Here is a 24,212-nt window from a genome sequence, read left to right as displayed (position 1 = left end):
CTATATGGCGCGGTGATGATGGCGGAGAGAGGCTGATTTAATGGGATGCAAGGGTGGGATCAGGGAAAATGACTTTCTGAGTGCTGGGAAGAAATACATACCCTGTCTAGAACATTCGATCATATGGCTTATTCTGTCGTGTTAATTGTGGTGGACTCTGTGCGGGAGGATTCACGGAAGCCACCGTAATTATGGTATTCAATCTAGTTGGATATGGTGGTTTATTTGAGTCCGCTTGTGTAGGTCAAGTATTCCCAGAGGTAGTCGTGAGACAGGACTTAATGTTGAAAGGCCTAGATCGCCATTAAAGGATAACATTGAGCCGCAACACCATGCTCAGAAGTGCCCCGGTTCCGCAATACAACCGAGGGATAAAATTGGCCAGTTGTGTTGAAACGCTGATCTTCAAGCTGCATTGATGCCGGAGATTGAATTGAATAAGGAGATGGAACAGAATAGCGCAAAAGGAATTGGCATTATGGTGGATTCAGGGCGAGATTCACTTCGATTCATATATGTAACGGAGACATCAGACTGCAGACATCCGAAACCGCTTGCTACATGTCTTCTAGATCGGAAAATTGTTCAGCGGAGCAATTTGATGTTCCGCCCTATCTCCCAACACATGTTCTATCGAACAAAGCAATGGTCATGAGTGTCTCTCGCCAACTCGGCATGCAAGAAGCGATTGGCATATTGTAGTATGCATGCTGTAGACAAAATGGTCAATGAACGCTCGGAAGGATCTATTATTTTGTCTCCCTAAAGCTGCAATTAGGTACTGAGTGCACATTTTACCAAATTTCGGCGTCGTGAGTCATATCCTGCTGAAAACACCTTGGGGATTCACATTGCTCTACTTCTTATATACAGTGACAGGATGTACTCTATATAGATGTAGGCGCCGAGACCATTTGAGAGAGAGCTTAGATTTGATTTACCGGCCTAGAATAGAACGTTTGATTGATCGATCACCAGTGACACAGCCCCTAAATCTAACTAAACTGGAGCCAATCAACAAGTTGTTGCGGGAAATACCGCCAAAGAGAGCCCAGTTTAGTACCCTCCACAGGCCATACATCTCTAGAATCCCGACATTATCGGCCGAAACCGACGTCATTCTGTCAATATGGTGTGTCGGCGGGTGTTCAGAAAAAGGTACTGTACATATACATGGACTAGCCTGTTGAATCTCTGTCTTTTTGGTTCTATTCTCTTTCTTAAAGGGCTTGTTGGGAAATCAACCTGGCTCAGAGAGCATTTGAAATGAAAGATATGTTCAATTAATTCCAGCGGAAGGGGATCTGCAGAGATTGAGGCCGGACGGGCATTGCAAATCCCGCGTAGGGAGTGGTGGGTATTCGTTTCCCGGAGTGTGGGGGAATGGCAAACCGCAAAAGAGAATTTGAAAAATAGATTAGGTTATTGCTTTCTTCAGGCACATGTTGAAGCTGTCAAATAACTATATTCTTTGCCGATTAGCTTGCGCCGGAGATAGCCGGACCCCGCTCAAGCAGCTAACTTGGTGGTTTGTCGTTTAGCCAGTTAATTGATTTTCTGCTTTTTTTCCGCCGAATATTTATCTCAATGTTATCAGCCCACTTCCGCTGCGAGCAATTTGGTTGGAGGAAAGATTTAGGAATCTTTGATCAGAACATGTCACGGTATCATGCAATAAAGAGTAAAAATTACGCTGTACAGCACATTCGGCTTCCAGAACATATCCCGCATGCGATAACTCCTAGTCGTTTCCGCCCCTTCGGCACCCGCGCGCCTTTCCCATTACATGGGCGCTGGCTGACTCACAAACTCGGCGCCGCTCACCGAGCCTAGTCATTCATTCGTCTTTCTGCCCCGAATATCTTTTTGCTCTTATATTTCCTCAGACCTTCTGATTCCTCAGCGGCATTCCTTCTAAGACCCAAGTATTCGCTTTATATTCTTCAAGACCCCCAGCAGAGTTTCTGCGAGTTCCATATTCAACCAACATACAATCGCATCGCACATATCTCCCTACATTTACCCCTCGCCTGAAGTGAAAAAAATTTCTGCCCCTCACCCCACTTCAAATATCATACATAACCTTTCTTTGCGCAACATAAATTTTCCCATTCCAATGGCACCAGAAACCTCTACCGGCAACGATGCCGCTGCTGCTGCTTCATCCTCGCCCGTCGACTTCACAGTCAAGGCTGGCCTGGCTCAGATGTTGAAGGGTGGTGTGATTATGGACGTCGTCAATGCGGAGCAGGTAAATTTTGAACCCGACCCCACGTTGCACCCCCGCGTTGTTTTTTTTTTTTTTTTTTTTTCTTTGCCGACGATATCCATCTGGCCCCATTCGCATGGCTGTTATCGATTACGAGGAGCCATCCCAATCCTCAACAAGAGTAATCAGACAGCTCGGATTGCTGACAAAATTCTCTTTTTGAACCATGTTAATAGGCCCGGATCGCCGAGGAAGCAGGCGCATGCGCCGTCATGGCGCTGGAGCGGGTGCCAGCAGATATCCGTGCCCAGGGTGGTGTGGCGCGCATGTCTGACCCAACGATGATTAAAGAGATCATGGAGGCTGTTACGATTCCAGTTATGGCCAAGGCGCGGATAGGGCATTTCGTCGAGTGCCAGGTATGCCAATTTCTCCACAACATATAATAAATCAACATATAAAATTTATCCTAACAAACCCACTTTAATCTAGATCCTCGAAGCCATCGGTGTCGATTACATCGATGAATCCGAAGTCCTCACCCCAGCCGACCACCTCTACCATGTAACCAAGCACAACTTCAAAGTTCCCTTCGTCTGCGGCTGCCGGAACCTGGGCGAGGCCCTTCGCCGCATCTCCGAAGGTGCTGCCATGATCCGCACAAAGGGTGAGGCGGGCACAGGCGACGTCGTCGAGGCCGTCTCCCACATGCGTACCGTGAACAGCCAGATCGCCAAGGCGAGCTCGATCCTGCGAGCCTACCCCGACGACGCTGTTGCGGCGGAAGCGGAGCTGCGCGCCTTCGCCCGCGAGTTGGAATGCTCCTATGAGCTGCTGCTGGAGACCGCGAAGAATGGTCGGTTGCCCGTTGTGAACTTTGCGGCCGGAGGAATTGCGACGCCGGCGGATGCGGCGTTGATGATGCAGCTGGGCTGTGATGGTGTATTTGTTGGATCAGGAATTTTCAAGTCTGGTGACCCAAAGAAGCGGGCCAAGGCGATTGTGCAGGCTGTGACACACTATAAGGATGCGAAGGTTCTGGGCCAGTTGAGCGAGGGGCTTGGTGAGGCGATGGTTGGCATTAGTGTGCGGGACATGGGAGAGACACAAAAACTGGCGACGAGAGGATGGTAAAGAAGGCAGAAGCAGAAAATAAAAGAAGGATTGGCTATGTGACCAGATGAGTTTGTTATGATTGATACCAATGATGAATGCATTGGCGAGGTGCGCATGCTTGATATTTCAACCATATGCCTTGCGTACGCAGGTGGGCTTAGACGTTGCACTCCCTCCATATCCGGTGGCTCCGTGTGTTCTGTAAATATATACTTAAATCAATATTCAAGATCATTTCACAAATATAACCGGAAGAAATAAATAATTTAACTAAGTAATAATCAGGGGAAAATATCCATTTGATATGCAAATATGCATTTGCGTTGCCATTTTTCCTTCATGACCCAGATTCAATTACCTAAACTATGCAAATTGACTACCAATCCAAGCCGTCGCTAACTAGATCAACCACCTTAGCTGGCATATGCAAAGCCCTTCCCCCTACACGCTACCCAGTAATCCTTCACAACACGACTAGTCCCCCTCGACCCCCTCAGCGAGAGCATCGATGATAAGAATCTTTCTCGCTCTGCCTTCTCCGGTACGCGTCCCCCTCCTCCCGCCCCATCTGGCGAAAGAGCACCATCCATTTCCGCCAATGCAGCCCCAAAATGCACACGCGCCGCGCCCTGATAGTGGAATATGAATTTTTTAACCACCTCAGACAGGTGGTCAAGGTCGGAGCGCGCGCAGTGACCCGATACCTGGTACATGAGTATATTACCCAGCGAAGATATGCAGGTGTCGAAAAAGCGTGGCGCATGTTGTGGAATTGCGCCGTTAGCTGCCGCTGTAGTGGCGTGTCTTATGGTAGAGCTACCGGGGCCCGGCTGGAGCTCAGGTGGCAGATCTGTGAGGGAGAATAGGGTGGACCAGAATGCAGAAGCAGAGCGGAGTGGAAGAGGGTCGGGACGTTTCAGCACTGCCAGGGTGAATGTGAGGATGGTGAGGATTGCAGCGCTGTGCTGTGGTATCGGTGAGTGGACGAGGTTGAAAAAAGCTGCTTTGTGTTTTGGGAGCATCAGGTTGAGGAAATCGATGCAGCTGTGTGCGACTTCTGGGTCATATTGATCCGGTTGGGTGTTCATGAAGCTCATGAGTTCGTAAACATGGACGATTAGTTCCGCGGCTTCATTTTGGACTACTAAGGGTTGCGCAGAGTGGGAGGCTAAGAAAGCAGAGGCGGTTCCCATGATTGTGGGGAAGCGAGGAGAGGTAACGTTGGCAGCCTTAATGAAACGGATAGTGACTTGAGGTGGTAGGACATATGGCCCCGGCGTGTGTTCTGTATATCCGGCCTTCAGAACGTCGCATGTAGCTTCGATTATATCACCATCGGTGGGGAATGTGCCTATTAAGATGTCCAGAATCTGAATCAGGTATGCTTGTGGCGCTCCCCCGAGTTCACCCCTTGCCCAGAAATTATTTGTGCTTTCACTCGGCCCCTCGGCATCTAGATCGATTACGGCGTCATCAGGAGCCCTAAACCCCTTCCCGATACTTGCCGTGCAACGCATTACTTTGATCCCTTTTTCAAGCGCTTCATCATACTGGTTTGATTGAGCTTCTAGCCTGGCTTGTTCCGCTAGCTGATGGAGGGGCGCTAGCAGTTTTACCAGGGATGTTGCCTGGGCTGTATTTGGAGTCGCCGCTTGCACAACTGCTGCAATGCCTTCGGATACTCGCTCAAGGGTAGTAACATTAACAGAGGAATTCGAGCGAAGTTGGTCCAGCTTATTGATAAAATCATCAACATACATTGGGAGAGCCTGGCGAGAGTTCTGGCAGAGAAATGAAATGGATTTTGACGCAGCTTGGTCGCATGACGCAGCATCGAGGGAATTGAACAGGAAATTAAGAACTCGCGGGAGAAGATCGTGGTTCCGTTCAAAGTATGCTGTGTACCTCGCAATCATGTCAGATAGGGTCTGGCGAGGCTTCATAGAAATGGAAATGCGGTTGAAACAAATGCCATTGAATATTTCGGAATGGAAAATCGTATGAAGTAGCTTGTCCACATTCGGACTCTCCACAACAGAGTCAGCCAAGAAACCAAGACAGAATACTGCTACTTCAAACCCTTCCCATATTTGGCTGTTCATCGAACTAGTTGCTCTCTCAACAAGCTTTTCGATCAACTCAAACCCTAGAAGAGGATAAGTAGCGAGTAGGAAGTCCGCAAAGTCACGTCTGAATCCATTGAAATTCCTCACATCATCGTCATCCCACTCCTTTAGGACTGATGGATCAGGATACCGGAGCTTGTCATAACAGTCCGCGATGACTTGCACAAACTCCCCTTTGACACGAGTCGAGTAAATATTCATTTCACCCTGCATGATATAATCGCTAATATCATCCGCCGCCTCAGTCCAATATTCCAAAAGAAGCGAACTCGCTTTATCGTCAACTTCTACAAACCCTGGCCCGCGGAAAAGGGTATGTAACAAAAACAGGATCCTTTGCTTCTGTTCGTTTAATTCGCCAGTGAACAGTTGTATGTGCTCCGTCGCTGCATAGCGCAGTAATAAATCCAAGAATCGCATGGAGTCTTCATCATAATCCGCGTTTAAAAGAGCCAATGCATACTTTTCCCCGAAGTTTCCTGAGAGGAATTGCAGTATTGCAGTCAGGTGTTCAACTCCTAGTAACTTCGCATGGCTATTAAGGATTTCTGCAAGAAGTTCCATTGCCATCTCTGCAAGTTCGGGTACTGCTAAGAACTGAACAGAATAGTTCAAAGGTACGGCGACCATCTTCGTAAGATTGCCAGGAGAAATGCGGTCTCCTCGGATTGCGATGAGCCATGCCTAGAGTAATATTGTAGCGGCCGCAGAGAAGGGTAACGCGGGGCTAAGATGCTTACATTTAAAGATTTCATTGCTTCGATAGCTAATTTATTTAATTGATCTGAGAGGGACGGCTGATTTCCATCTCTTTTAAAAGTGGATACTTGTTCCAAAACGAACTGGACAAGATAAAGAGCATCCCTGAGATTGGGACCTAAACGCCCTCGGAGATCCCTGTTTGCAGTGTTAGGATAGGGATTATTTATCAGAATCCATAGGAAGGGATACTGCTGCGAACTCACTCATTCAGAGCATACCGCGATGACTCCTCAGCCAGGATGGTAGAAAAAGACAAAAGTGGGAGCATCCGTTCATAACTGAGCGAAGGGAGAGCTAGCTTTTCGAAATTTCCCTGCTCACATTGATCTTCTGACAGGTATTTCCCACTAGCCATGGACATGGCAATATGTCGTATACAATGAGTCCAGGGAGCTTCAGGCTTAAAAAAGAAGGTAGTCAATGTTGACATAAATTTCCTCATAGATACAGCCCCTTCGTTTCTGGAGACCATTAAGATGAAGAGGTTAGTCAGATGTTCTAAAAGATCTTTGGCTTTCTCTTCTCCAAGATGGTCCCTAGCATGATGTCAGCTAACGACCTTAAAAAAACAAAATAATGGTGACTTGAATTCTTACCAGTCCTGATGGATTTTAACGGTCAAGGTGAGGGCACCGAAGAATCTTGCATTAGCATCATCACTGGTCAAAAGACCATCTGCAATAGCCCACCCCGCTTCTGACTTCTGCAGCGCCTGCAATCTCTCCTGGATAGATTTGGCGATTGCAGCATTTCCAGGAGCATTGAGGACGTGAATAAGCTAGACAAACGTCAACCATAACTGACCATGTTATTAGAATACAGACTAATAACCGTACCTGAAGTGACTCATCAATGAGGCCTTGGCTCTCCTGTTCAGCTGAATGAATTCCCGCCATCATCCCTCTCTTAGACCTATGTCACACCGCACAGAATCGGGGGTTTGGTATGTTTCTGGCTACGTGTACTGATATGATGTCCATATACGACCTCAAACTAGAGTGTAAAACAGAATAACAGGGTGAGATCAGAAGGACAGAGTCACATGAAGAATAGGAATAAAAACCTAATTAGCAATGGGCAGGATGGGTGAAGAGTTCAATATGCCATGAAGCTCTAGTCACAGGAGCAGCAACAGAGAAGAAAATGACACTTCGCTGGCAAACGAGAAACCCAAGAACATGAGTGGCCCTATACTATCACAGATTGATAGATCTCATTTCCAGGCTAATCAGTAACATAAATGACGTTGAATGTGCCAAGAGAGCGGGATGATAGGGGTGTTGTAGTTCTGATGTTTGCCACGTGAGTACGCAAGCCCTCAGTGTAAAATTCCCTGACGAAATAAACTGTTAGCTCATAAGTACAGCCAGGCAAATTGATGCATAGACGATGTAGTCAAATTCATACAATTAAACGAGTTTCTCTGTATATCTGTGAAATGGACAAAGAAAACGATTGTGCGATGTGGGCGGAATACTTTTTAACTTAGGAGACAACCGCCGCCCAATATTGCTTATCTAAACAACATCACGTGATTGGTTTGAAATTCCAATGTCACAGGAAATCTCGGAGAAGAGAATGGATAGAATGATGATAGATAATACAGAGTACATTTCTTTTGGTTATTCTTGCAATTGACAGGTATCTCGCGCTTAGCAGCTGCTGATGACTGATCTGCTCGCGCCGGAATCATTCGTTGTTACATCGCAGGCACAGTCAACTTTTTCCGCCTACCACGATTGGTACTCCCGCATAGCAACGGTTTGATATATCCGGCCGCCCACCCACAACCTCATCCCCGCCAAACCCCCCGGTGCTGCCTTATAAGCGCTACAATATAAATGCTTCTTCTCCGTCATTCTTGCCGCCTTGCTTCCACAACTACAAGCTCTATACGGCCTCTACTACCATCACTAAGCCGCTTGATTAAACCGACAACGAGATTATTTACTTCATCTACTGCACTTCGTTCTGGAGACATGGGCCCTGTCGATACTTCGCAGCGCCTTGCCCGCTTGAGGGAGTTGATGCAGGAGAGGAAGGTTGATGTCTACAGTATGTAATGATACAAGTTAACCCTCTTCAAGATCCCATTGTCTGATGCTTTACTTTTATTCAGTTGTTCCTTCTGAGGATAGCCACCAGTCCGAATACATTGCCCCTTGCGATGGCCGCCGCGGTTAGCTCTACCTTGTTCCCTTACGATCTAAATCCCATCATCTACGCCAGCCAGGACGGGCCAGCTCATGACTATTATTAAATACAGAATTCATTTCGGGCTTTACTGGCTCTGCGGGATGTGCCATCGTTTCGATGAGCAAAGCAGCGCTATCTACCGACGGACGTTACTTCAACCAGGCAGCAAAGCAGCTAGATAATAATTGGATGCTTCTGAAGAGGGGCTTCGAGAATATGCCTACTTGGCAGGAATGGTATGGACAGAGAAATACAGCATGTCATGTGTGAGCGTGTATTGAAAATGGATATATAGGACTGCGGAACAAGCTGAGGGCGGCAAGGTCGTTGGAGTCGACCCATCACTCATCACAGCCTGTGAGCTCATTATCTTCTCCACGTTTGTGAATATATTTTTGTCCATGAATATAACTAACATCATCTAGCCGAGGCGCGCAGCCTTTCAGAGACAATCGAAAAAAGCGGTGGGTCCTTGCAAGGCGTGCAGGAGAATCTAATTGACCTTGTTTGGGGCAAGAAGCGCCCAGCCAGACCAAGCGAAAAAGTTGCTCTCCATCCTATCGAATTTGCAGGGAAGTCATTTGAGGAGAAGATCAGTGACCTACGAAAGGAGCTCCAGAAGAAGAAAAGCGCGGGATTTGTCATCTGTGTGTATTTGACCCTTCCTGCCAACAAAGTACCTGAATTTCTGACTCTTTTTTAGCGATGCTTGACGAAATCGCCTGGTTGTTCAACCTTCGAGGAAATGAGTACGGATATCCGCCTGCCATTTGTCAATTTGACTGCTGACTGACACTAATTATCATTCGCAGCATCCCGTACAACCCAGTGTTTTTTGCTTATGCCATAATTACACCGACGACTGCTGATTTGTACATTGATGACGAGAAGTTACCTGCCGAGGTGAAGAAATATCTGGGTGATCAAGTTTCTGTGAAGCCATACGGTTCTATTTTCGAAGATGCCAAAGCCTTGAGCCAATCTGCTCAAAAGAAAAGCGATGGTGACGCTTCAACCAGCCCATCTGAGAAGTTCCTTATTTCGACGAAGGCATCATGGTCGCTCAGTCTTGCTCTAGGAGGTGAGAAGAATGTGGAAGAAGTCCGCAGTCCGATCACTGATGCCAAGGCAATCAAAAATGAAGCTGAGCTGGAAGGAATGAGAGCTTGCCACATTCGCGACGGCGCAGCACTCACAGAATATTTCGCCTGGCTCGAAAACGAATTGGTCAACAAGAAGACAGTTCTTAACGAGGTAGATGGTTCCGACAAGCTCGAACAAATCCGATCAAAGCATAAGCATTTCGTCGGACTTTCCTTTGACACCATCTCGTCTACTGGTCCAAATGCCGCAGTCATTCATTACAAGGCCGAACGAGATACTTGCTCTATTATCGATCCGAAAGCCGTGTATCTATGTGACTCAGGTGCCCAATATTTGGATGGCACTACCGATACAACCCGCACTCTCCATTTCGGCGAACCGACAGAGATGGAGAGAAAGGCCTACACGCTTGTTCTCAAGGGCCTGATTAGCATTGATACTGCTGTATTCCCTAAAGGAACAACTGGATTCGCTCTAGATGCTTTTGCACGACAACATCTGTGGAAAGAAGGCCTAGACTATCTACATGGTACCGGTCATGGCGTAGGGTCATATCTGGTATTACGCCCTACATTTGTCTGATCTTTCCTCCTCAAGTGCTAACATGTTCCAAGAATGTCCACGAAGGTCCGATCGGACTAGGCACTCGAGTTCAGTATGCTGAGGTTGCCATTACCCCAGGAAACGTGATATCTGACGGTATGTTCTAAGCGATGGTTGGGTATTATTGCCTTGAAGCCTGCTAATAGTCCTGTAGAGCCTGGCTTCTATGAAGATGGAGTCTTCGGCATTCGCATCGAAAGTATGTTTCCCCACATCTACCAATAAGCGTAGTATTTCCAACTAACGCCTGTCATAGACATTATCATTGCCAAGGAGGTGAAAACAACGCATGGCTTTGGAGAGAAACCCTGGTTAGGCTTTGAGCATGTTACTATGACACCATTGTGCCAAAAATTGATCAACCCAAGCCTGCTCACTGACGGAGAGAAGAAATGGGTGAACGACTACCACAGTAAAGTTTGGGAGAAGACTAGCAGCTATTTCGAGAACGATGAGCTGACGAGAAACTGGCTTAAGAGGGAGACTCAACCTATCTGAATGAATTGACAAATTCATGGATGGAATGTTAGATAGGCTTGATTCTTATTCGGAGTACCACCACGTGTGGAGGGGTATTGGCGCATGGCAATGTGTCAATGTTTCCCATATTTGTATAAATTCAATATTCCTATAGTATTTATGGTGGCTATCGGTATTGTTGATGTACCATTTAGTATGATCGTTGTGAGTTTGTGATAGATTTACGCGCGCACGGCGTATACATTAGAGAATCCATACAATGCTGCTGACGTCGTATTTACATGTATTGTATTCGTTCGTATGTTTTACAGATAAGCCAGGTCCAATAATGACCAGAAAAGGTACCTTACATATTTAAATGCTAATTCATAGTTACCTGTAAAATCGCATTTGAATCTTCATATTAAGTCGCGAATGGCGAGGGACCTAGTGGTGCAAGAACGCTTATTTCCAGCGAACGATTAGTTAAATAACCATGTATCGTGACTTCATCCCATCCCTACCCTCACATGACATCGCTCCAACGACTCGATTGTCAGTCCAAATATATCATATATCCTTCCTCAACCCCCAAATAAAGCCTCAGAATTGGGTCGCAAAACCTCCCCGAACACCATGAGCCCCCTTTCTCCAACCCAACCCCAACAGCCCAGTCAATCCTAAACCGACACACCTCTGCAAGCTGGCATGAGCAGAACAGGCCTTCCCAACGGCGGCCCGTCGTCGGGCCGTTCCGAACGAGACTACGGGCCCTACAGAGGGGACAATGCCTCACTGAGTACCGTGTCGAGCTCAGGGTACGTTTCCTCCCGGGAGCGCCGCGCTGGCGGCTACGGCGGGTTCTATGAAGGCGGTTCCCCGGCCGCGTCGTCGACCTCATTACAGAGTTCTGAACAACCTTTCCCCTCGTCCTCCCGCTCGCGACCCTATGATACTGAAAGACCCTTGTGGGGTAGTGGCGGCGGTAGAGATGAAGTAAGGTATGGAGATGGTGGGAGGAATCGGGATGGCAATAGGTCCGATGCTACCTCTGGAAGGAGTGGGCCGCTACCGATTGACGGTATGTTTCGTTGTACTTCTGGTGGGACTAGGATGGTGTCTACGGTTTATGATTGTTTCTGGACCCGGTAATACTGTGCGTGATGCGTGAGCTGACTTGAGTTTGGAAATAGATGTCCTCCGGACGATACAGCAGGATTGGGACTTTATGGCCACCGACGACTGCATACCGGTTCAGGTTGGCTTACAGTTGATGGACTCAAGTACCCTGGGCAAGGCGGATCGAGAACCAGATTTTATACGGACACATAAGCAGATACAAAAATCTTTGAAATCGATTGTCAATGGTTTGTTGGGTCTAATTTTCGCACCCCAATAGATGCTTCACCAGTGCGACTACTAATGAACTATTGTTGTAGAACACCACCAGGGTTTCAACAGCTCTATTGGAACATACCACACAATCCAGTCGAGTATCCAAAGTTCTCAAAATCGACTTCGAATGCTTAAGGGGACCCTGATCGAAGCTAAAGCGGGTTTACTTACAACGAAGCCGGAGTTGAAGGGTCTTGCGACGGCTTCCCAGAATTACGATGATATACTACAATTGTTCGGCCAGATTGAGAATATTCAATCATTACCGGAAAAACTAGAGGCGCGCATATCGGACAAGAGGTTCATTGCGGCAGTAGAAATCCTCAAGGATGCACTACGGCTTGTGAATAAGTCGGAATTTGACGGAATCGGAGGTCTTCGAGATCTCCGAACGTACTTCAGCAACCAGGAATTATCATTAACGGATATCCTGATCGAAGAGTTACATGATCACTTGTACCTCAAATCTCCGTATTGTCAAGACCGCTGGAAATTGACAACCGGCGACGAAGGCAAGGACGGCCCAAGGCAGATCGGTTTAAGTAGTGGGACAAATTGGGAGAAACCAGTTTACCATTTCTTAGCCCATCTAGACATGACAACTCCCGTTGCGGAAGACGCATCACGTAATCCGGAGGCTGATACGTTCCATTACATCCGTGTGGTCATCGAGGCGTTGAACAAGATGGGCAATCTTGAACTTGCTGTCGATCGGATCGAGCAGAGGCTCCCGGTCGAGCTCTTTGCAGTTGTCGATAAGACAAGTTCAGAGGTCGCCACCCGTTATCCTGAACACAGGAGAAATCCACAGTCACGAGACACTACGGTCCATGGCATGCCTAACGAACTGGGTGGAGACAGGGGACACGTTCTGTCTGAGTTTATGTGGAACCTCTATGCGAAATTCGAGGCTATCGCCGAAGGCCACCGCATCGTGCATGATGTCGTTGCTGGTATTGTAGAGCGGGAGAACATTCGGAAAGCTGGATCACTTACAAGTGGTTTCAAGGAATTGTGGAAACTTTATCAAAGCGAGGTGAGTTAAATTATATTTATTTCTCGATTTTTTTAATGGTAGCAGGATATAACTTACAATTACTAGATTCGGTCCCTATTACACGATTACCTAGCCACAGATGGAGAAGTCAGCTATCGGGCTCCGGCGAATATCTCTGATGATAAATACACACCCAACTCCCACAAAAGAGATAAGACAAAGGTTTGTAGCTGGATGATCCTATGATGGCTTGAACATACTAACAGATAATGCAGAAAATGTTCACACTCTCCGAAGTGGACGATAAATCATCAGAAATGAAGGCAGAACAGGACGAGTTAGAGGAGATCCTAAGGTCGTCAGTGCCCGGCCTCGTGTCGAAATCGCGACAGAAGACATCTACCACCGACTCGTCCAGGTCAAGACAAGAAAGCTCTGGAACCGGACATAAGCTCCTGATCGAACCCAGTGTTTTCAATATGAGCCTACTTTTGCCGCCGTCGCTCTCTTTCATTCAACGATTGAAGGATATTGTCCCTCTCACTTCAGATATTGTCATGAGCACCCTTACCTCATTCCTCGACGACTTCATGATCAATGTCTTCCAACCACAGCTGGATGAAGCTGTAACAGACCTCTGCGCGCTGACTTTTATTGCAGTGGATGCATTTACTGAAGATCCGCAGTGGACAAGGGTTTCACCACGACCCGTTTTTAAAGTATGTACCTTGACCCTCAGATTATTCCTCAGGGAGGTGATTCTAATTTATTTGCAGGGAACAATTGCTTTCATGGAGCTCGTCAAATCATTTAGCAAAATGCTAAACAGTATTCCGCATGATCAGGCATTCACGCAGCTGGTGATAAACCAGATCGTAACCTATTATGATAAATGTTGTGGCATGTACAAAGGTACGGATCCGCTTACATTTCCTCGAATTCTTTGAGCAATGCTAAAAGATATGTCTAGCACTGGTTTCGCGGGTGTCTCCTCGGCCCACTGGAGGGGTACAGCCGAAAGCTGCTGCTGCGTACGCTGAATCCGGCGAAATTCGAGAGGCTGCCAAAGAGCTGTGGGAATGTGGCAACGGCAAACGACAGGAGTTGATCGCCAAAGTACTTACATTTTTCCCTGGCGTGAAGTTTCTGGCGGATTATTTTACTGATGCAAACTCGTTAGGAAATCGATCTTCTCATAAAATACACAAACGAAACGCCTCTTGAGCCGTACGACATCGTTTCAGACCCCAAAACCGTTTTCTCGCTCTCGCTCCTCTACAACAGCATGGTATGTACAAGTGCTATGTATCCTCCAAGGGAGAACGCTCCTAACAGAATACAAACAGCAATGGCTTGTCAGCAGCCTCTCTCGACTTCGCCACATAACCAACCACGAAACAGATTCTAACCGGCGTCAATCCACAGGCCGAATGCCTAACACACGGCGCTGGACGCTCCTCTCCTCCATGAATCGCAACCGCGACAGCTCCAGCAACCCGATCCACCTCCCCATGACCGAAGACTCTGTTCTTGGCTTCGATACCACACTAGAATCACTTCAAAACCTCGCCTTAACAGCCTTGCTAACCCTACACATTGACCTCCGCTGCGGCGCTATCCACATGGTCACTCGCAGCCTCGCCAGCAACAACACTTCCCCTTCCGCGCGCTCAACCACCCCGCCAGCCTCCGCTTCAAACACTACAGAGTGGCCGCACGTCCTACCCACACCGCCCTCCTCCGCCTCGCCAGCAATTATAGAGCTGAACAACGACCTGATCTCCTTCGACGCCAACACAGCCACCTACCTCGGCCCGAAGGAATGCCGCTTCATAACCTCCGGCCTCGCCCAGCTGATAGACCGCGCCTTCGTCTCCGCGACACGCTTCATCGGCGCGATGAACCACAACGGCGCCCTCCGCCTCCAACTCGACGTGCTAGTCCTGCAGCAGAATCTGAAAAACATCATCGTGCATCCTCCCCCTTCTCCTCCCACTGCGCTACCACCGCCATCCTCATCCTCCTCCACCTCCACCTCCAAAGACACAGAACCAGGACCCCACCAACAACCCCACCAACAAGAAGAATCAGAACCAGAAGAAGAAGAAATAATCGCGCTCCCCCGCTCCGCCAAATTCCTCGACTGGTTCCTCGACGGCCCTGACAAAGCGCTCGAGCACGCGCACGCTGAGCGCGAAGAGTTCCGGCAACACGGGAGCGAGAAGGCGCTGCAGGCGGGTAATGGGGAGCCGTTTACGTACGAGGAGCTGAAGGTGCTTGTGGAGCTGTGCTTTTCGGCGATTCTGAGGGTCCCTGAGGGGAGGGAGAGTGGTAGTTTTGGTAGTACTAGTCGTGAGGACGTTTTGGCGGCGAAGAGGGCGTGTGGGGATGCGTTGTTGAGGTTGAGTGAGGTTATGTGGGATTCGTAGGGCGGAGGGCGGAGGGCATACGGTGGGATGGTAGGAAGAGGCGGAGGGGGAAGGAGAAATGGAGGGATGTTTGTTGAGTTTGTTGTGTATGTATGTACATGTACGTATGTGCGCATAATATCTATATGTGGGCGATTTCTTTCCCTTGTTTTTGATTTCTTTTCCCCCTTCCATTTTGAATCTGGGAGATCCCTGCTCCTCCGTTTGATCTAACGGTGGTAAATCATTCTATACAGCAACATAGAGATATTGTATAACCGTATCGATGGCTATAATCCCTCCCCTACATCAATTCTCTTCCGCCATCAGCCTTTCCTACACATACCCTCTCTTGTTTCATCTTTCTTGTCCGTAACCACAGCACGGCTCCACACACAGCTTGAAAATAAATATATATCATAACCTATTTGCTAAAACTATTTAACTAAAGAAAAATAAAGCTAAAGCTGAAGATAGAGAAGCTTAAAACATAAATGACAAAATATCACGCCCCCTACTCAGTTAGGTTAAATCAAATGAATTAATTGAATTAATCGAAGGAATCAAAGTAAATAGTCAATGAAATGAGGATAAAATAGATATAAATATAAAATAATAACAAATTCAAAGTCGAAGTCAATAATCATCCATGCCAGCCAGCCGTTACAAATTGCAAATGTGCGATAAGAAAAAACCAAACCAAACAAAAATAAAAATGAGTAAAAATGAGTAAAAAACGGGGAAAAAACGGGTCGCAGTAAGAATAAATATCGAATAGAAAAGAAAATAGAACAAAGAACCCAGGCAAATCAGGAACAAGAAGGGAGAGGTGATTATAGAAGGGGGAGAAAGGGCAAAAGAAAACAGACGGTCGGTAGAAAAATAAAAAAGAATCCACGTATAACCACCACACTTGGAAAACAAGGGAAAGAGAGCCACGAAACATAGAAACAATGAAAGAAGAAGAGGAACAAGACGAAGAGAAAAACAAATCCCAACAACCCCATATAACTATATCAAAAAATCCACATTTTTATCAACTCCCCCCACAACTCTTATCCTACCCCCTCTTACTCCTGCCCCTGCCCAACACCGACCTGTCCGACCTGTCCGACCGGTCCAACCTGCTGCGGCTCCCCACCCCCTTCAACATCCAAGAGCCCCAAATCCTTCTCATCCATCTCATAATCCTCAAACTCCAGCCCGGCCTCTCTACACCTCTGAATCCATTTCCTCGCCACCTCCCCGCGCCGATTAACTTCGCCCTTCAACTTGGTGTTCTGCGCACTAATCTCCGCCAGCGCGTGGTTGGTGGTCATGTTGGCCGTATCCCAGCGCGCAGCCATGTCCTTGGCTTCGTCTTGGAGTTTGCTGATGTAGTGGATTGCCCGCTGGAGGATGGAGCCCTTGGCCTTTTCGCAGCCAGGGACCATCTTGGCAATTTCGTTGATGCCTTCATTAATTGCTTCGCGGCGGCGGCGTTCGACTACAATTGGGATTTTTCATGTTAGCACGTGATAACAGATATATTTGGGACAAGGTGTGGACGTTATCTCACCTTCTTTATGGTTATTCTTGCGAATAGTATGCCATTCCGCAGACCCGACCGTTGGCTTCGGGTTAATGTTCTGCGCTTCGCGCGCCGCATAGACGGCCGCAGCGGTCGAATGGCCATGTACGTTGGTCATAGGGACCTGATTAACATCTTCGGTGAACGTGAGACCGTGGGCCATTGCGGCATTGTTCTCGAAGCTTGGGTCTGGCGGAGGGTATTTGGATTGTGGGCTGTGCGCGGCCAAAGCAGCCTTGGCCGTCATGGCGTTGTCGTCAGGCACTCCATTCTGATTTCCCACATGCTGTAATAGCTGTTGATCGATTTGGCTGAGCTCAGTCGTGTTTGTGGGCAGACCATGGGTTTCGTATCCTGTCGGACGCACAATGTTAGGTAAAAAGCTATACCCATTGTCTGAATACGGCTTAGGTGGTAGAACGAACCATGGAGATTTCCATTGGAGTTTTGCCCATGCGCAGAGCGTGTCATACGCTGTCCGTCGCCGGCGTCCATCATTTCACGCTTGCGCTTGTTGGAGCCTGTTGATCCGTCTGCAGGGTTCATTTGCTGATCGGACATAGTTTCCTGGGGGCAAATTGTTTGCGATGTATCTAGATCAATTCCCAGGTTAGTGTCAGCAGCATTGTCGCACTAAATGGGAAACCACGCTATGGCAAAAGTGCAAGAAACAGTTCCAGTTTGGGGGGAAGAGTAGCTCTTGTGGGGTCACGCGAGAGGATTAAAAAAGAAGTCGAACGTCTGCAACAATAATAGCCAATGATTGGAGGTTATAAGTGTTTGTGATATGACTTGGATGGCAAATGGAGGGGGATGGTCCGAATCAACTCGAGCTAGACAAGGTCTCATAAATTCTCTACACGCCCCACCGAAGGCAGTGCTGCAGAAGACGCGTTCTTTTTCTGAGACCAAGGAAGCACAACAGGGTCAGGAGAGGAAATAGTGGCCGGAGCGTTCATTCACACAATGACCGCGGTGTGTCACCAACAATGGAAAAATAGTTATAGCAGCGTAGTGACGAATGAAAAAATTCCTGGAAGAAAACGAAAATGCGACAAGTTGGTACGGGACGGGATTTTTCTAGCAGCGATATCCAGGCGTAATATAATGTGCAACCCCGTTCAACGAGGTGGAGAGAGACAAGAAAAGCCACGAAATATGAAACCGGAGATGAAAAGAGGGAGGGGGCGGGGAGGGAAAAACCCACCACAACGCGATGGCAAATCTTCTCTAGACGGGTAACTTAAAAACCGGTAAAACTCGTAGTCCTCGAGGATTTGGATCCTATAAGATTCTACAGGAGAAAACAGTCGTGTAAGCAAACTGGATATTGGCTTGTTAGACGCGTTGAGATGTTTTTCAGGCCATGCCGATCGCGAGTCGCGGATACAGCAGGGAGACAGGAAGAAAAACGCCCGGGAATCTCTCGCATGGACCAGGCCATCGCATCCAGAAATACCACTGCGCGATCAGGGTGGGAGATATATAAGGATCATGGGAAGGGGAAGATATAGATAAGATTGATGGATGGGGGGTATCGAGGGATGAGGCGGCTAGATGAGGGCACGATATGGGGGAATTTTGGGGGAGATTGGGATGGTGAAACTGGCAAGCAGAAAGCAGGGGAATAGCCAGCGGGAATTTGACGAGGCAGTTGAAGTTGAGGATGCTGATGATGCTGGCGATGCTGGTGATGCTGGTGATGGGGTCGACGATGGTCTTGATGCTGGGGCGCGTTTCTATTGACTTACTCGTTGGTGGTTTTTATCAGGTGACAAGAGGTCACCTGCTTTCTCTGGGGGATATAGATATTGGAAGCAGAATGAATATATTGCTCCGCAAATGGCGAAGGGGCAATGAATAAAAACGGGGTGTTTTCCAGTTTGCGGGAAACAGACGGCGGGCGGCGAACAATAAAAACAGCAATAATAGGGGCAGACAGCGGAATGGAGGGTGGTATATATGCTCTGGCACTGCTATACGGACTCGCTTTCGCTGCTTGGGTCTGGCGTGAGAGCGAACAAGAGGACTCACGTGGCGAGAGAAGAGGAGGAAGAGCCTCGCTTATTAAGGAAGCCCGTCTACGGCGGGCGGGGTGCACATGTGGCGCAACAATACAGCAGCAAGAACAACAGGCTTAATAATCACTCCAAGTGCACTGCGCGACTATCTATCTTCTACAAAATCAACATTTCCCCATACTGACCCTACCCGCCCTTTTTTATCCTTGAACATCAACCGTGGACATCAACCATCAGCAGCAAACTTCATCCCTAATTAATCCCTATCCCCTCCACACCCTCAATCTCCTCAGTCTCCTCAGTCTCCTCCCCCTCCGCAGATCATGTGCCCAAATCCCGTGGCCAGCCCCAGGCTTTCCTCCCCTCCGCCGTGGCTGGCTGACCAATCATCGCTCTCATCCTCCATTCCCGCCTCTGATTGGTTCTGCACCCCTCTCGGATCACGCGGCCTGTCTAGCTTCTTTCGGCCATGCGCTATCCTCCTTTTGGGCCAAATGCGTCACCCAGCGGCCCGTGCGCAGAAGGCTGTGCACGTGAGCACTGCTTGCCCTAATTAATTCCAAGACAACAGGATGGATGAGGGTTGAACCAACCCCCCCTCCTCTTACCACTAGTTATTATCTAGTTACATACCTGGGTACACCGCCAGGTTCTCCTTTTGGCAGTTGTAGATATTCCAGGTTCGATTTAATATCAAGTATGTGCTTGTTGTCTATCTGCTACCCCGTTAACAGAGAGGTGGGTGTGGGTGAGAATATATCTGCCAGTTCCTGCTGGAAGTCTTTTGATATACAGTCAACCTGAGTCTCCCCTCATGATTCTCTCTGCTTAAAGGGCTAAATGATGCTGCTGCTATGCATATCTCGACCCTCCTCCCGTCTCTCCTTCTACGGGAGGCTGACGACATTCAGCTATGGGAACTTATCCCGTGATGACCGATGGACGCTGCTCTCTCTGTCATACATAGAATTCCCCCCCAATTTTGGTTGTCGTTTACTTACTTACTCTTCACGTGCTGCCTGATGAGCCTGGCTGTACCCACTCCGCCTTCTGCGACATCGAGTAAAGAAGAGTGGAAAAGAGTTTATACATAGGGAAGAAGAAGAAAAAAAAGAAAGGAAAAGAGAAACAACTGCCCACCTCCCTCCTCAAATCCCGTGCATCTAACCCTAACATAACATAATTAGCTAACCTTAAAACAAAAGCCTCTTTAAGAACGTACCATAATAACCAATCAACACTCCCTTCCAACCCTGTACGTTGATGGCTTGTGACAGTCATCTGTATCTACAGACTGTATCCTAAACGCATAGGAACTAGGAGACGGCGAAAGCGTGAATAGGAGATTCATTCCACAAGCCCTGCTGTGCCCCTCTGCTTCCCCCACCCCTCCTGTGTCTATGTTGGTGAAGTGCAACATGTTGGCAGTTCGCGTTTGTCTGTGCCATGTACATGTACCTCTACTGTATAAACGTGCGCATAGACGGGGACAAAACGATAACGGCACGCAGTTTTTGATATCTCTATGCAAGCTGCTGGTGGTGGTTGGTTAAAAGAAAAAAAAGGAGAGAGGTTCAACTGTGTGAGTTGATGGCTGATATTTTCAGACGGGATAAAACATAGAATAACGCAAAGGGGGCGTAGGAAAGATATCTATTTAATTTTCTATGACTTACCCGAACTCGCGGAAACATTCACTTCAGCAATGAGAAAGGTACAGTAAAATACAATAACAACCGAATATCATCATATCATCTCTTATAAAACATTAAGGTATCGAGGCCTGACGACATCAAGTCACTTATGTGACGATGTAGATTAGGAGCAACCCATAGCTATCTGGGTCGTAACCAAAAAGTACTTTAAGGATTAAGCCTCATCACCCCCCGGCTCTCTCATCCGAAACACATACTTTGGCTCTGCCTCCGTATCAACGAAGCAAACCCCTTCCTCCGCACGACCTAGCATCTCCCACACAAGAATCTCCGCCTCCTCACCTCCTGATTCCCCTTTTGCTCTCCAGCTCTCACTTCCATCCTCCCTCCGCCCCCGCCTAATCCCAACAATACAACTACTCCCCGCATACCTTGCCACCCCATCCCCGTCCTTCCCAATCCTAAAGCCCCCCTCCTCAACCCCAACCCGATTCGCGAAGACGAGAATAACCATCCCAGCTTCACCCTGCCCCTCCCCTTCTCCCTCCCGCTCCCCCTTCCCCGCAGCTCGTACTAACGGCCAAAACCTCAAAAGCCAATACCTAAACGTCTCCATATCCGGCCGGCGCGCTAACGCCAACTTCTCCTCCTCCCCCCTTTCCCTTTCCCCTTCCCCTTCCCCTTCCCCTAGCTCTCCAGGCTTCAACAGCGTCAACCACGCCATGGGCAGCAGGACGAGCCGTGCGCCGCTGGCCAGAACGTGCGTGGCGAATTCGTAGACTGTCCAAGGCGCGAGGAATTTGTACGGGTTTATGTCCATGCAGATGCCGATGGCAGTGGGGATGGCGGTGGTGGTGGTTGCGTCTGTGTCCGGGGATGTGGTCGTGGACGGAAGCTGGAGATGCAAGAAGCCCTTCCCGTTCCGACCCTCGGCGGCCCATGGTTCGTCGGTGTAGTATAGGAAGCGCTTTTGGTAGTTGTAGAGGGTTGAGCCAGTGGGAGAGACGAGGAGGGCGGAGTTGAAGCGGGATGGGGCGGTGGTAGTGTTGTTGCTGTTTTTGTTGCTTTCCTCGTTGGTTGTGTTTTTTATACTTCCATCATCATTTGTCCTTTGAACGTCGGCTATAGGTTTATTTTCTTTCCCATCGCCATGGCTGGTGTGATGCCGGTCTGCTTTTGCCGGTTCATCAGAGTTTTTATTTCTCATGGCCGCATGAATATCACTTCTTAACGGCGGCAATGATAATGCTGATGTTGCCGGTGAAGTACTTTGGGCTTCTGCAAGCTCGGGGTAACCCACACAAACGACGCAACCGAGGCGGCGCGCGGCGGATCGAGCCCATTCCGCTGTTGGTCCAGATGTTGTGGGCTCAAGATACGGCCGGATGGCCTCTAGGGATGGGAAGTTGTAGCCTGCGATAAAAGTTAGCGGGTTATTCTATTCTCCCGTCGTGGTTAGACGAGTAACTATTCCAGGCTTTAATTATAAAGATAAAACAAGGTCGGAACTTTGAGGGGCCGTGATAATATTATCACTCTGCCTGCCTTCCATACCATGTAGAGGATAGACTTGTTATCATTAAGAGGGTGGTAATAACAATAAAAACAGGATGGGAGTCTCCAGTAAAGAATCAATCACCGGTAGGTACTGCCTCAGGCTCTCCAGCGCAGCCATGTCTGCATTTTCTCAAGCTTATCCATACGTACGTCCACCCTAAAATCCCCCCAAAAATATAATAAAAGATCTCAATTAAATAAAACTCGGAGAAAAAAGAAATATTAAATAAACCTCACCTACCGGTAAAAGCCATCTCCGGCAAAACCAATACGTCTAGCAACCCCGCTAGAGCGCCTGCGCTCACACCTGAGCCAGCAGGCATACTACTGCCACCATCTGGCTGAGCTCCACGCTTCAACCTCATCAACCTCATATCTAAATCATCCACCAGCGCATTCGCGCGGCGGATATTGCCCTCCACATCGCCCCGTCGCGGCGAGAGCTGGAGGGTGGCGATGCGCATCTGTGAGGATTTGTGGTGGTGTACGGATGGCTTATTGGTGCATAGCCTGTATAGAGAAAGGAAGAAAGACGAAAGGGAAGAAAGGGGGCCGAGAGGGAGAAAATGCAGTCAGTGCGGGTGATATATGTATGTTTGATGTCCATATCTACAAAGATCTTATCTAGTGATTGATCACGTGATATAGAGATAGCGACATACAAACCTCCTCCTCCTCCTGTTATCCCCTTGAAGAAAAACTAAACTGTTCACACTTATTATATCACTTCTATCGAACCACAAACGCCTCATGGATCCTCCGTCCACCTACCTTCCGAAACCCCCAGTCCCCTATGTCGAGGGCTGGGTATTCACCGCCCACTCACACATTCCTCCCCCGCCTACACGAGTAACCAAAGACTATTGCCGCAACTTTCAAACTGGTAGAGCAGAGAGAAGACAACTTCTCTCAGTTGAGCAGTGCTTGCGGCATCCTCCATTACCAGGAAGCATAGGATCATGCACCGTCGACTTGAAGATTCTAAATTTATTGAGGGTCGGGGATGGTTGCAATGCCCAAGTTTTCACTGTTAAGGTTCTCAAAACTAGACCTAATCCTCGATGCTTCCAATCAACTAGAAAATTGGTTGCTGAAATATACGACCCTCTTTATTTCAATGATGAAGAAGGATTTATTAATCCTTTTCTTTGTGTGGACAAACACTATACCCATGAAACCCACGCGTATGGTGTTCTGTCTAAGTTACAGGGAGAACAAGTACCCAGGTTCTACAGGTCATATTCATTATTGAATATTCCTGTTGAGCAGTCTGAAATCCGGACAGTTCGGCTTATTCTAGTGGACTATATACCAGGGATATGAATACATCAAGCCAATCCAGAAAATTTTTCTCGCCATTCTCGCCAAGAGGAGATCATCAAATCAGTGATCAACTTTGAAAGTCGAGTCTACAAGCAAAATATTTTACTCACAGATCTAAGCCCTAGAAATGTCATCATGGTAGAGAAGCCTGGTTTTGATCCAAAACAAAGTCTTCTGTTCCTTGACTTTGCTGATGCTCTTTTCGGTCGCAGAAGAGATGATCCAGTTGCTATCAGATCAAACTTGTTCCTTGGTCAGTACATTTCACCTCTTCTACGGTGGGATAAAACTATGGCTATGCAATTCAATGACTGGATTGATTGGGATTGGCAACCCTGGATCGAAGCCGAGTACACTTATACTGCTGCAGCAATCACACCGGAAATGCGGGACACCTACGGCCGATAACTTGTCGCTGTCATTTTCCACTTTGCACTTGCTTCGTTCTGCTCTCTGGCCACATCCTAACGCCTTTCAGTACGTCTCCCGCGGTAAGCGGTATCTTTTATCCTAGGTTTGAAGTGTCTTTTGTCAACTTCATCACTTTGTTTTGTCTCCTCATCGAATATTTGTTAGTTGTACTATCCGTACAGTACGATGTATGCTAATGTCCAATTCACTTCTTTACCTACTGCTCCCCATTGTTTAGTCTACAAGTATACCGGTGGCAGAAAGAATAGATTTCTTTTGAATTTTGTTTTGTGATCGGGA

At 47.9% G+C, this 24,212-nt stretch overlaps 9 protein-coding genes across 10 annotated transcripts; 5 read left to right on the top strand and 4 right to left on the bottom strand.

Moving 5' to 3' along the window:
• Positions 1-1,228: 1,228 nt before the first annotated feature.
• BDBG_08501 (pyridoxine biosynthesis protein pyroA) lies at positions 1,229-3,718 on the top strand. Its single transcript, XM_002621083.2, has 3 exons — positions 1,229-2,251; positions 2,446-2,628; positions 2,702-3,718. Exons 1-3 carry the CDS (start codon positions 2,117-2,119, stop codon positions 3,341-3,343), a joined length of 960 nt encoding a protein of 319 aa, XP_002621129.1. The 5' UTR covers positions 1,229-2,116; the 3' UTR covers positions 3,344-3,718.
• BDBG_08500 lies at positions 3,492-7,778 on the bottom strand. Of its 2 annotated transcripts, XM_031723589.1 has the most exons (6): positions 7,621-7,778; positions 7,050-7,546; positions 6,810-6,991; positions 6,417-6,749; positions 6,192-6,348; positions 3,492-6,135 (listed from the first exon to the last, which is right to left on the bottom strand). In XM_031723589.1, the coding sequence occupies exons 2-6, from the start codon at positions 7,110-7,112 to the stop codon at positions 3,739-3,741; spliced, it is 3,132 nt and encodes a 1,043-aa protein (XP_031580797.1). In that variant the 5' UTR covers positions 7,113-7,546; positions 7,621-7,778; the 3' UTR covers positions 3,492-3,738. The 2 variants fall into 2 exon arrangements, with proteins under 2 accessions (XP_031580797.1, XP_002621128.2); XM_002621082.2 differs by having other exon boundaries at positions 7,050-7,778.
• A 35-nt stretch (positions 7,779-7,813) lies between these two features.
• Positions 7,814-10,966, top strand: BDBG_08499 (xaa-Pro aminopeptidase). Its single transcript, XM_002621081.2, has 10 exons — positions 7,814-8,268; positions 8,333-8,392; positions 8,480-8,645; positions 8,705-8,766; positions 8,835-9,056; positions 9,113-9,158; positions 9,222-10,071; positions 10,128-10,212; positions 10,271-10,315; positions 10,373-10,966. The coding sequence occupies exons 1-10, from the start codon at positions 8,055-8,057 to the stop codon at positions 10,612-10,614; spliced, it is 1,992 nt and encodes a 663-aa protein (XP_002621127.2). The 5' UTR covers positions 7,814-8,054; the 3' UTR covers positions 10,615-10,966.
• A 39-nt stretch (positions 10,967-11,005) lies between these two features.
• BDBG_08498 (xaa-Pro aminopeptidase) lies at positions 11,006-15,931 on the top strand. Its single transcript, XM_031723588.1, has 9 exons — positions 11,006-11,656; positions 11,769-11,942; positions 12,015-13,006; positions 13,073-13,189; positions 13,243-13,686; positions 13,744-13,879; positions 13,938-14,083; positions 14,148-14,255; positions 14,314-15,931. The coding sequence occupies exons 1-9, from the start codon at positions 11,284-11,286 to the stop codon at positions 15,394-15,396; spliced, it is 3,573 nt and encodes a 1,190-aa protein (XP_031580796.1). The 5' UTR covers positions 11,006-11,283; the 3' UTR covers positions 15,397-15,931.
• Positions 15,932-16,445: 514 nt separating this feature from the next.
• On the bottom strand, positions 16,446-17,506 carry BDBG_08497 (HLH DNA binding protein; the record flags this gene model as incomplete). The annotated part of the gene is made up of 3 exons (XM_002621079.2): positions 16,446-16,861; positions 16,934-17,299; positions 17,371-17,506. The coding sequence occupies 3 exons, from the start codon at positions 17,504-17,506 to the stop codon at positions 16,446-16,448; spliced, it is 918 nt and encodes a 305-aa protein (XP_002621125.1).
• A 710-nt stretch (positions 17,507-18,216) lies between these two features.
• On the bottom strand, positions 18,217-18,696 carry BDBG_17766 (uncharacterized protein). Its single transcript, XM_031725416.1, has one exon. The coding sequence runs from the start codon at positions 18,387-18,389 to the stop codon at positions 18,240-18,242; it is 150 nt and encodes a 49-aa protein (XP_031580795.1). The 5' UTR covers positions 18,390-18,696; the 3' UTR covers positions 18,217-18,239.
• Positions 18,697-20,327: 1,631 nt separating this feature from the next.
• BDBG_08496 (N-terminal amidase) lies at positions 20,328-22,791 on the bottom strand. The gene is made up of 2 exons (XM_031723587.1): positions 22,420-22,791; positions 20,328-22,034 (listed from the first exon to the last, which is right to left on the bottom strand). The coding sequence occupies exons 1-2, from the start codon at positions 22,640-22,642 to the stop codon at positions 20,836-20,838; spliced, it is 1,422 nt and encodes a 473-aa protein (XP_031580794.1). The 5' UTR covers positions 22,643-22,791; the 3' UTR covers positions 20,328-20,835.
• Positions 22,792-22,809: 18 nt separating this feature from the next.
• Positions 22,810-23,501, top strand: BDBG_17765 (uncharacterized protein; the record flags this gene model as incomplete). The annotated part of the gene is made up of 1 exon (XM_031725415.1): positions 22,810-23,501. The coding sequence occupies exon 1, from the start codon at positions 22,929-22,931 to the stop codon at positions 23,499-23,501; it is 573 nt and encodes a 190-aa protein (XP_031580793.1). The 5' UTR covers positions 22,810-22,928.
• A 135-nt stretch (positions 23,502-23,636) lies between these two features.
• On the top strand, positions 23,637-23,909 carry BDBG_17764 (uncharacterized protein; the record flags this gene model as incomplete). The annotated part of the gene is made up of 1 exon (XM_031725414.1): positions 23,637-23,909. One exon carries the CDS (start codon positions 23,637-23,639, stop codon positions 23,907-23,909), a length of 273 nt encoding a protein of 90 aa, XP_031580792.1.
• Between the last annotated feature and the right edge of the window lie 303 nt (positions 23,910-24,212).

Source organism: Blastomyces gilchristii (assembly GCF_000003855.2).
Source record: "Blastomyces gilchristii SLH14081 genomic scaffold supercont1.24, whole genome shotgun sequence".
Taxonomy (NCBI): Eukaryota; Fungi; Ascomycota; class Eurotiomycetes; order Onygenales; family Ajellomycetaceae; genus Blastomyces; species Blastomyces gilchristii.
Note: the sequence above shows the minus strand (reverse complement) of the source record. Positions and strands in the feature narration are given on the sequence as shown.

What these genes read in the sequence shown, in the direction of transcription:
- BDBG_08501 (XM_002621083.2), top strand. Translation starts at nt 2,117, where the DNA reads ATGGCACCAGAAACCTCTACCGGCAACGATGCCGCTGCTGCTGCTTCA. An exon ending in ACGTCGTCAATGCGGAGCAG is followed by an intron (nt 2,252 to 2,445) that starts GTAAATTTTGAA and finishes CCATGTTAATAG; the next exon opens with GCCCGGATCGCCGAGGAAGC. An exon ending in GGCATTTCGTCGAGTGCCAG is followed by an intron (nt 2,629 to 2,701) that starts GTATGCCAATTT and finishes ACTTTAATCTAG; the next exon opens with ATCCTCGAAGCCATCGGTGT.
- BDBG_08500 (XM_002621082.2), bottom strand. Translation starts at nt 7,112, where the DNA reads ATGATGGCGGGAATTCATTCAGCTGAACAGGAGAGCCAAGGCCTCATT. An exon ending in TCATTGATGAGTCACTTCAG is followed by an intron (nt 6,992 to 7,049) that starts GTACGGTTATTA and finishes ACGTTTGTCTAG; the next exon opens with CTTATTCACGTCCTCAATGC. An exon ending in TCGCGGTATGCTCTGAATGA is followed by an intron (nt 6,349 to 6,416) that starts GTGAGTTCGCAG and finishes CACTGCAAACAG; the next exon opens with GGATCTCCGAGGGCGTTTAG.
- BDBG_08499 (XM_002621081.2), top strand. Translation starts at nt 8,055, where the DNA reads ATGCTTCTTCTCCGTCATTCTTGCCGCCTTGCTTCCACAACTACAAGC. An exon ending in CCCATCACTCATCACAGCCT is followed by an intron (nt 8,767 to 8,834) that starts GTGAGCTCATTA and finishes AACATCATCTAG; the next exon opens with CCGAGGCGCGCAGCCTTTCA. An exon ending in CTTCGGCATTCGCATCGAAA is followed by an intron (nt 10,316 to 10,372) that starts GTATGTTTCCCC and finishes CGCCTGTCATAG; the next exon opens with ACATTATCATTGCCAAGGAG.
- BDBG_08498 (XM_031723588.1), top strand. Translation starts at nt 11,284, where the DNA reads ATGAGCAGAACAGGCCTTCCCAACGGCGGCCCGTCGTCGGGCCGTTCC. An exon ending in CACCACGACCCGTTTTTAAA is followed by an intron (nt 13,687 to 13,743) that starts GTATGTACCTTG and finishes ATTTATTTGCAG; the next exon opens with GGAACAATTGCTTTCATGGA. An exon ending in ATGTTGTGGCATGTACAAAG is followed by an intron (nt 13,880 to 13,937) that starts GTACGGATCCGC and finishes AGATATGTCTAG; the next exon opens with CACTGGTTTCGCGGGTGTCT.
- BDBG_17766 (XM_031725416.1), bottom strand. Translation starts at nt 18,389, where the DNA reads ATGGCCTGGTCCATGCGAGAGATTCCCGGGCGTTTTTCTTCCTGTCTC.
- BDBG_08496 (XM_031723587.1), bottom strand. Translation starts at nt 22,642, where the DNA reads ATGCGCATCGCCACCCTCCAGCTCTCGCCGCGACGGGGCGATGTGGAG. An exon ending in GCCGGAGATGGCTTTTACCG is followed by an intron (nt 22,035 to 22,419) that starts GTAGGTGAGGTT and finishes CTTTTATCGCAG; the next exon opens with GCTACAACTTCCCATCCCTA.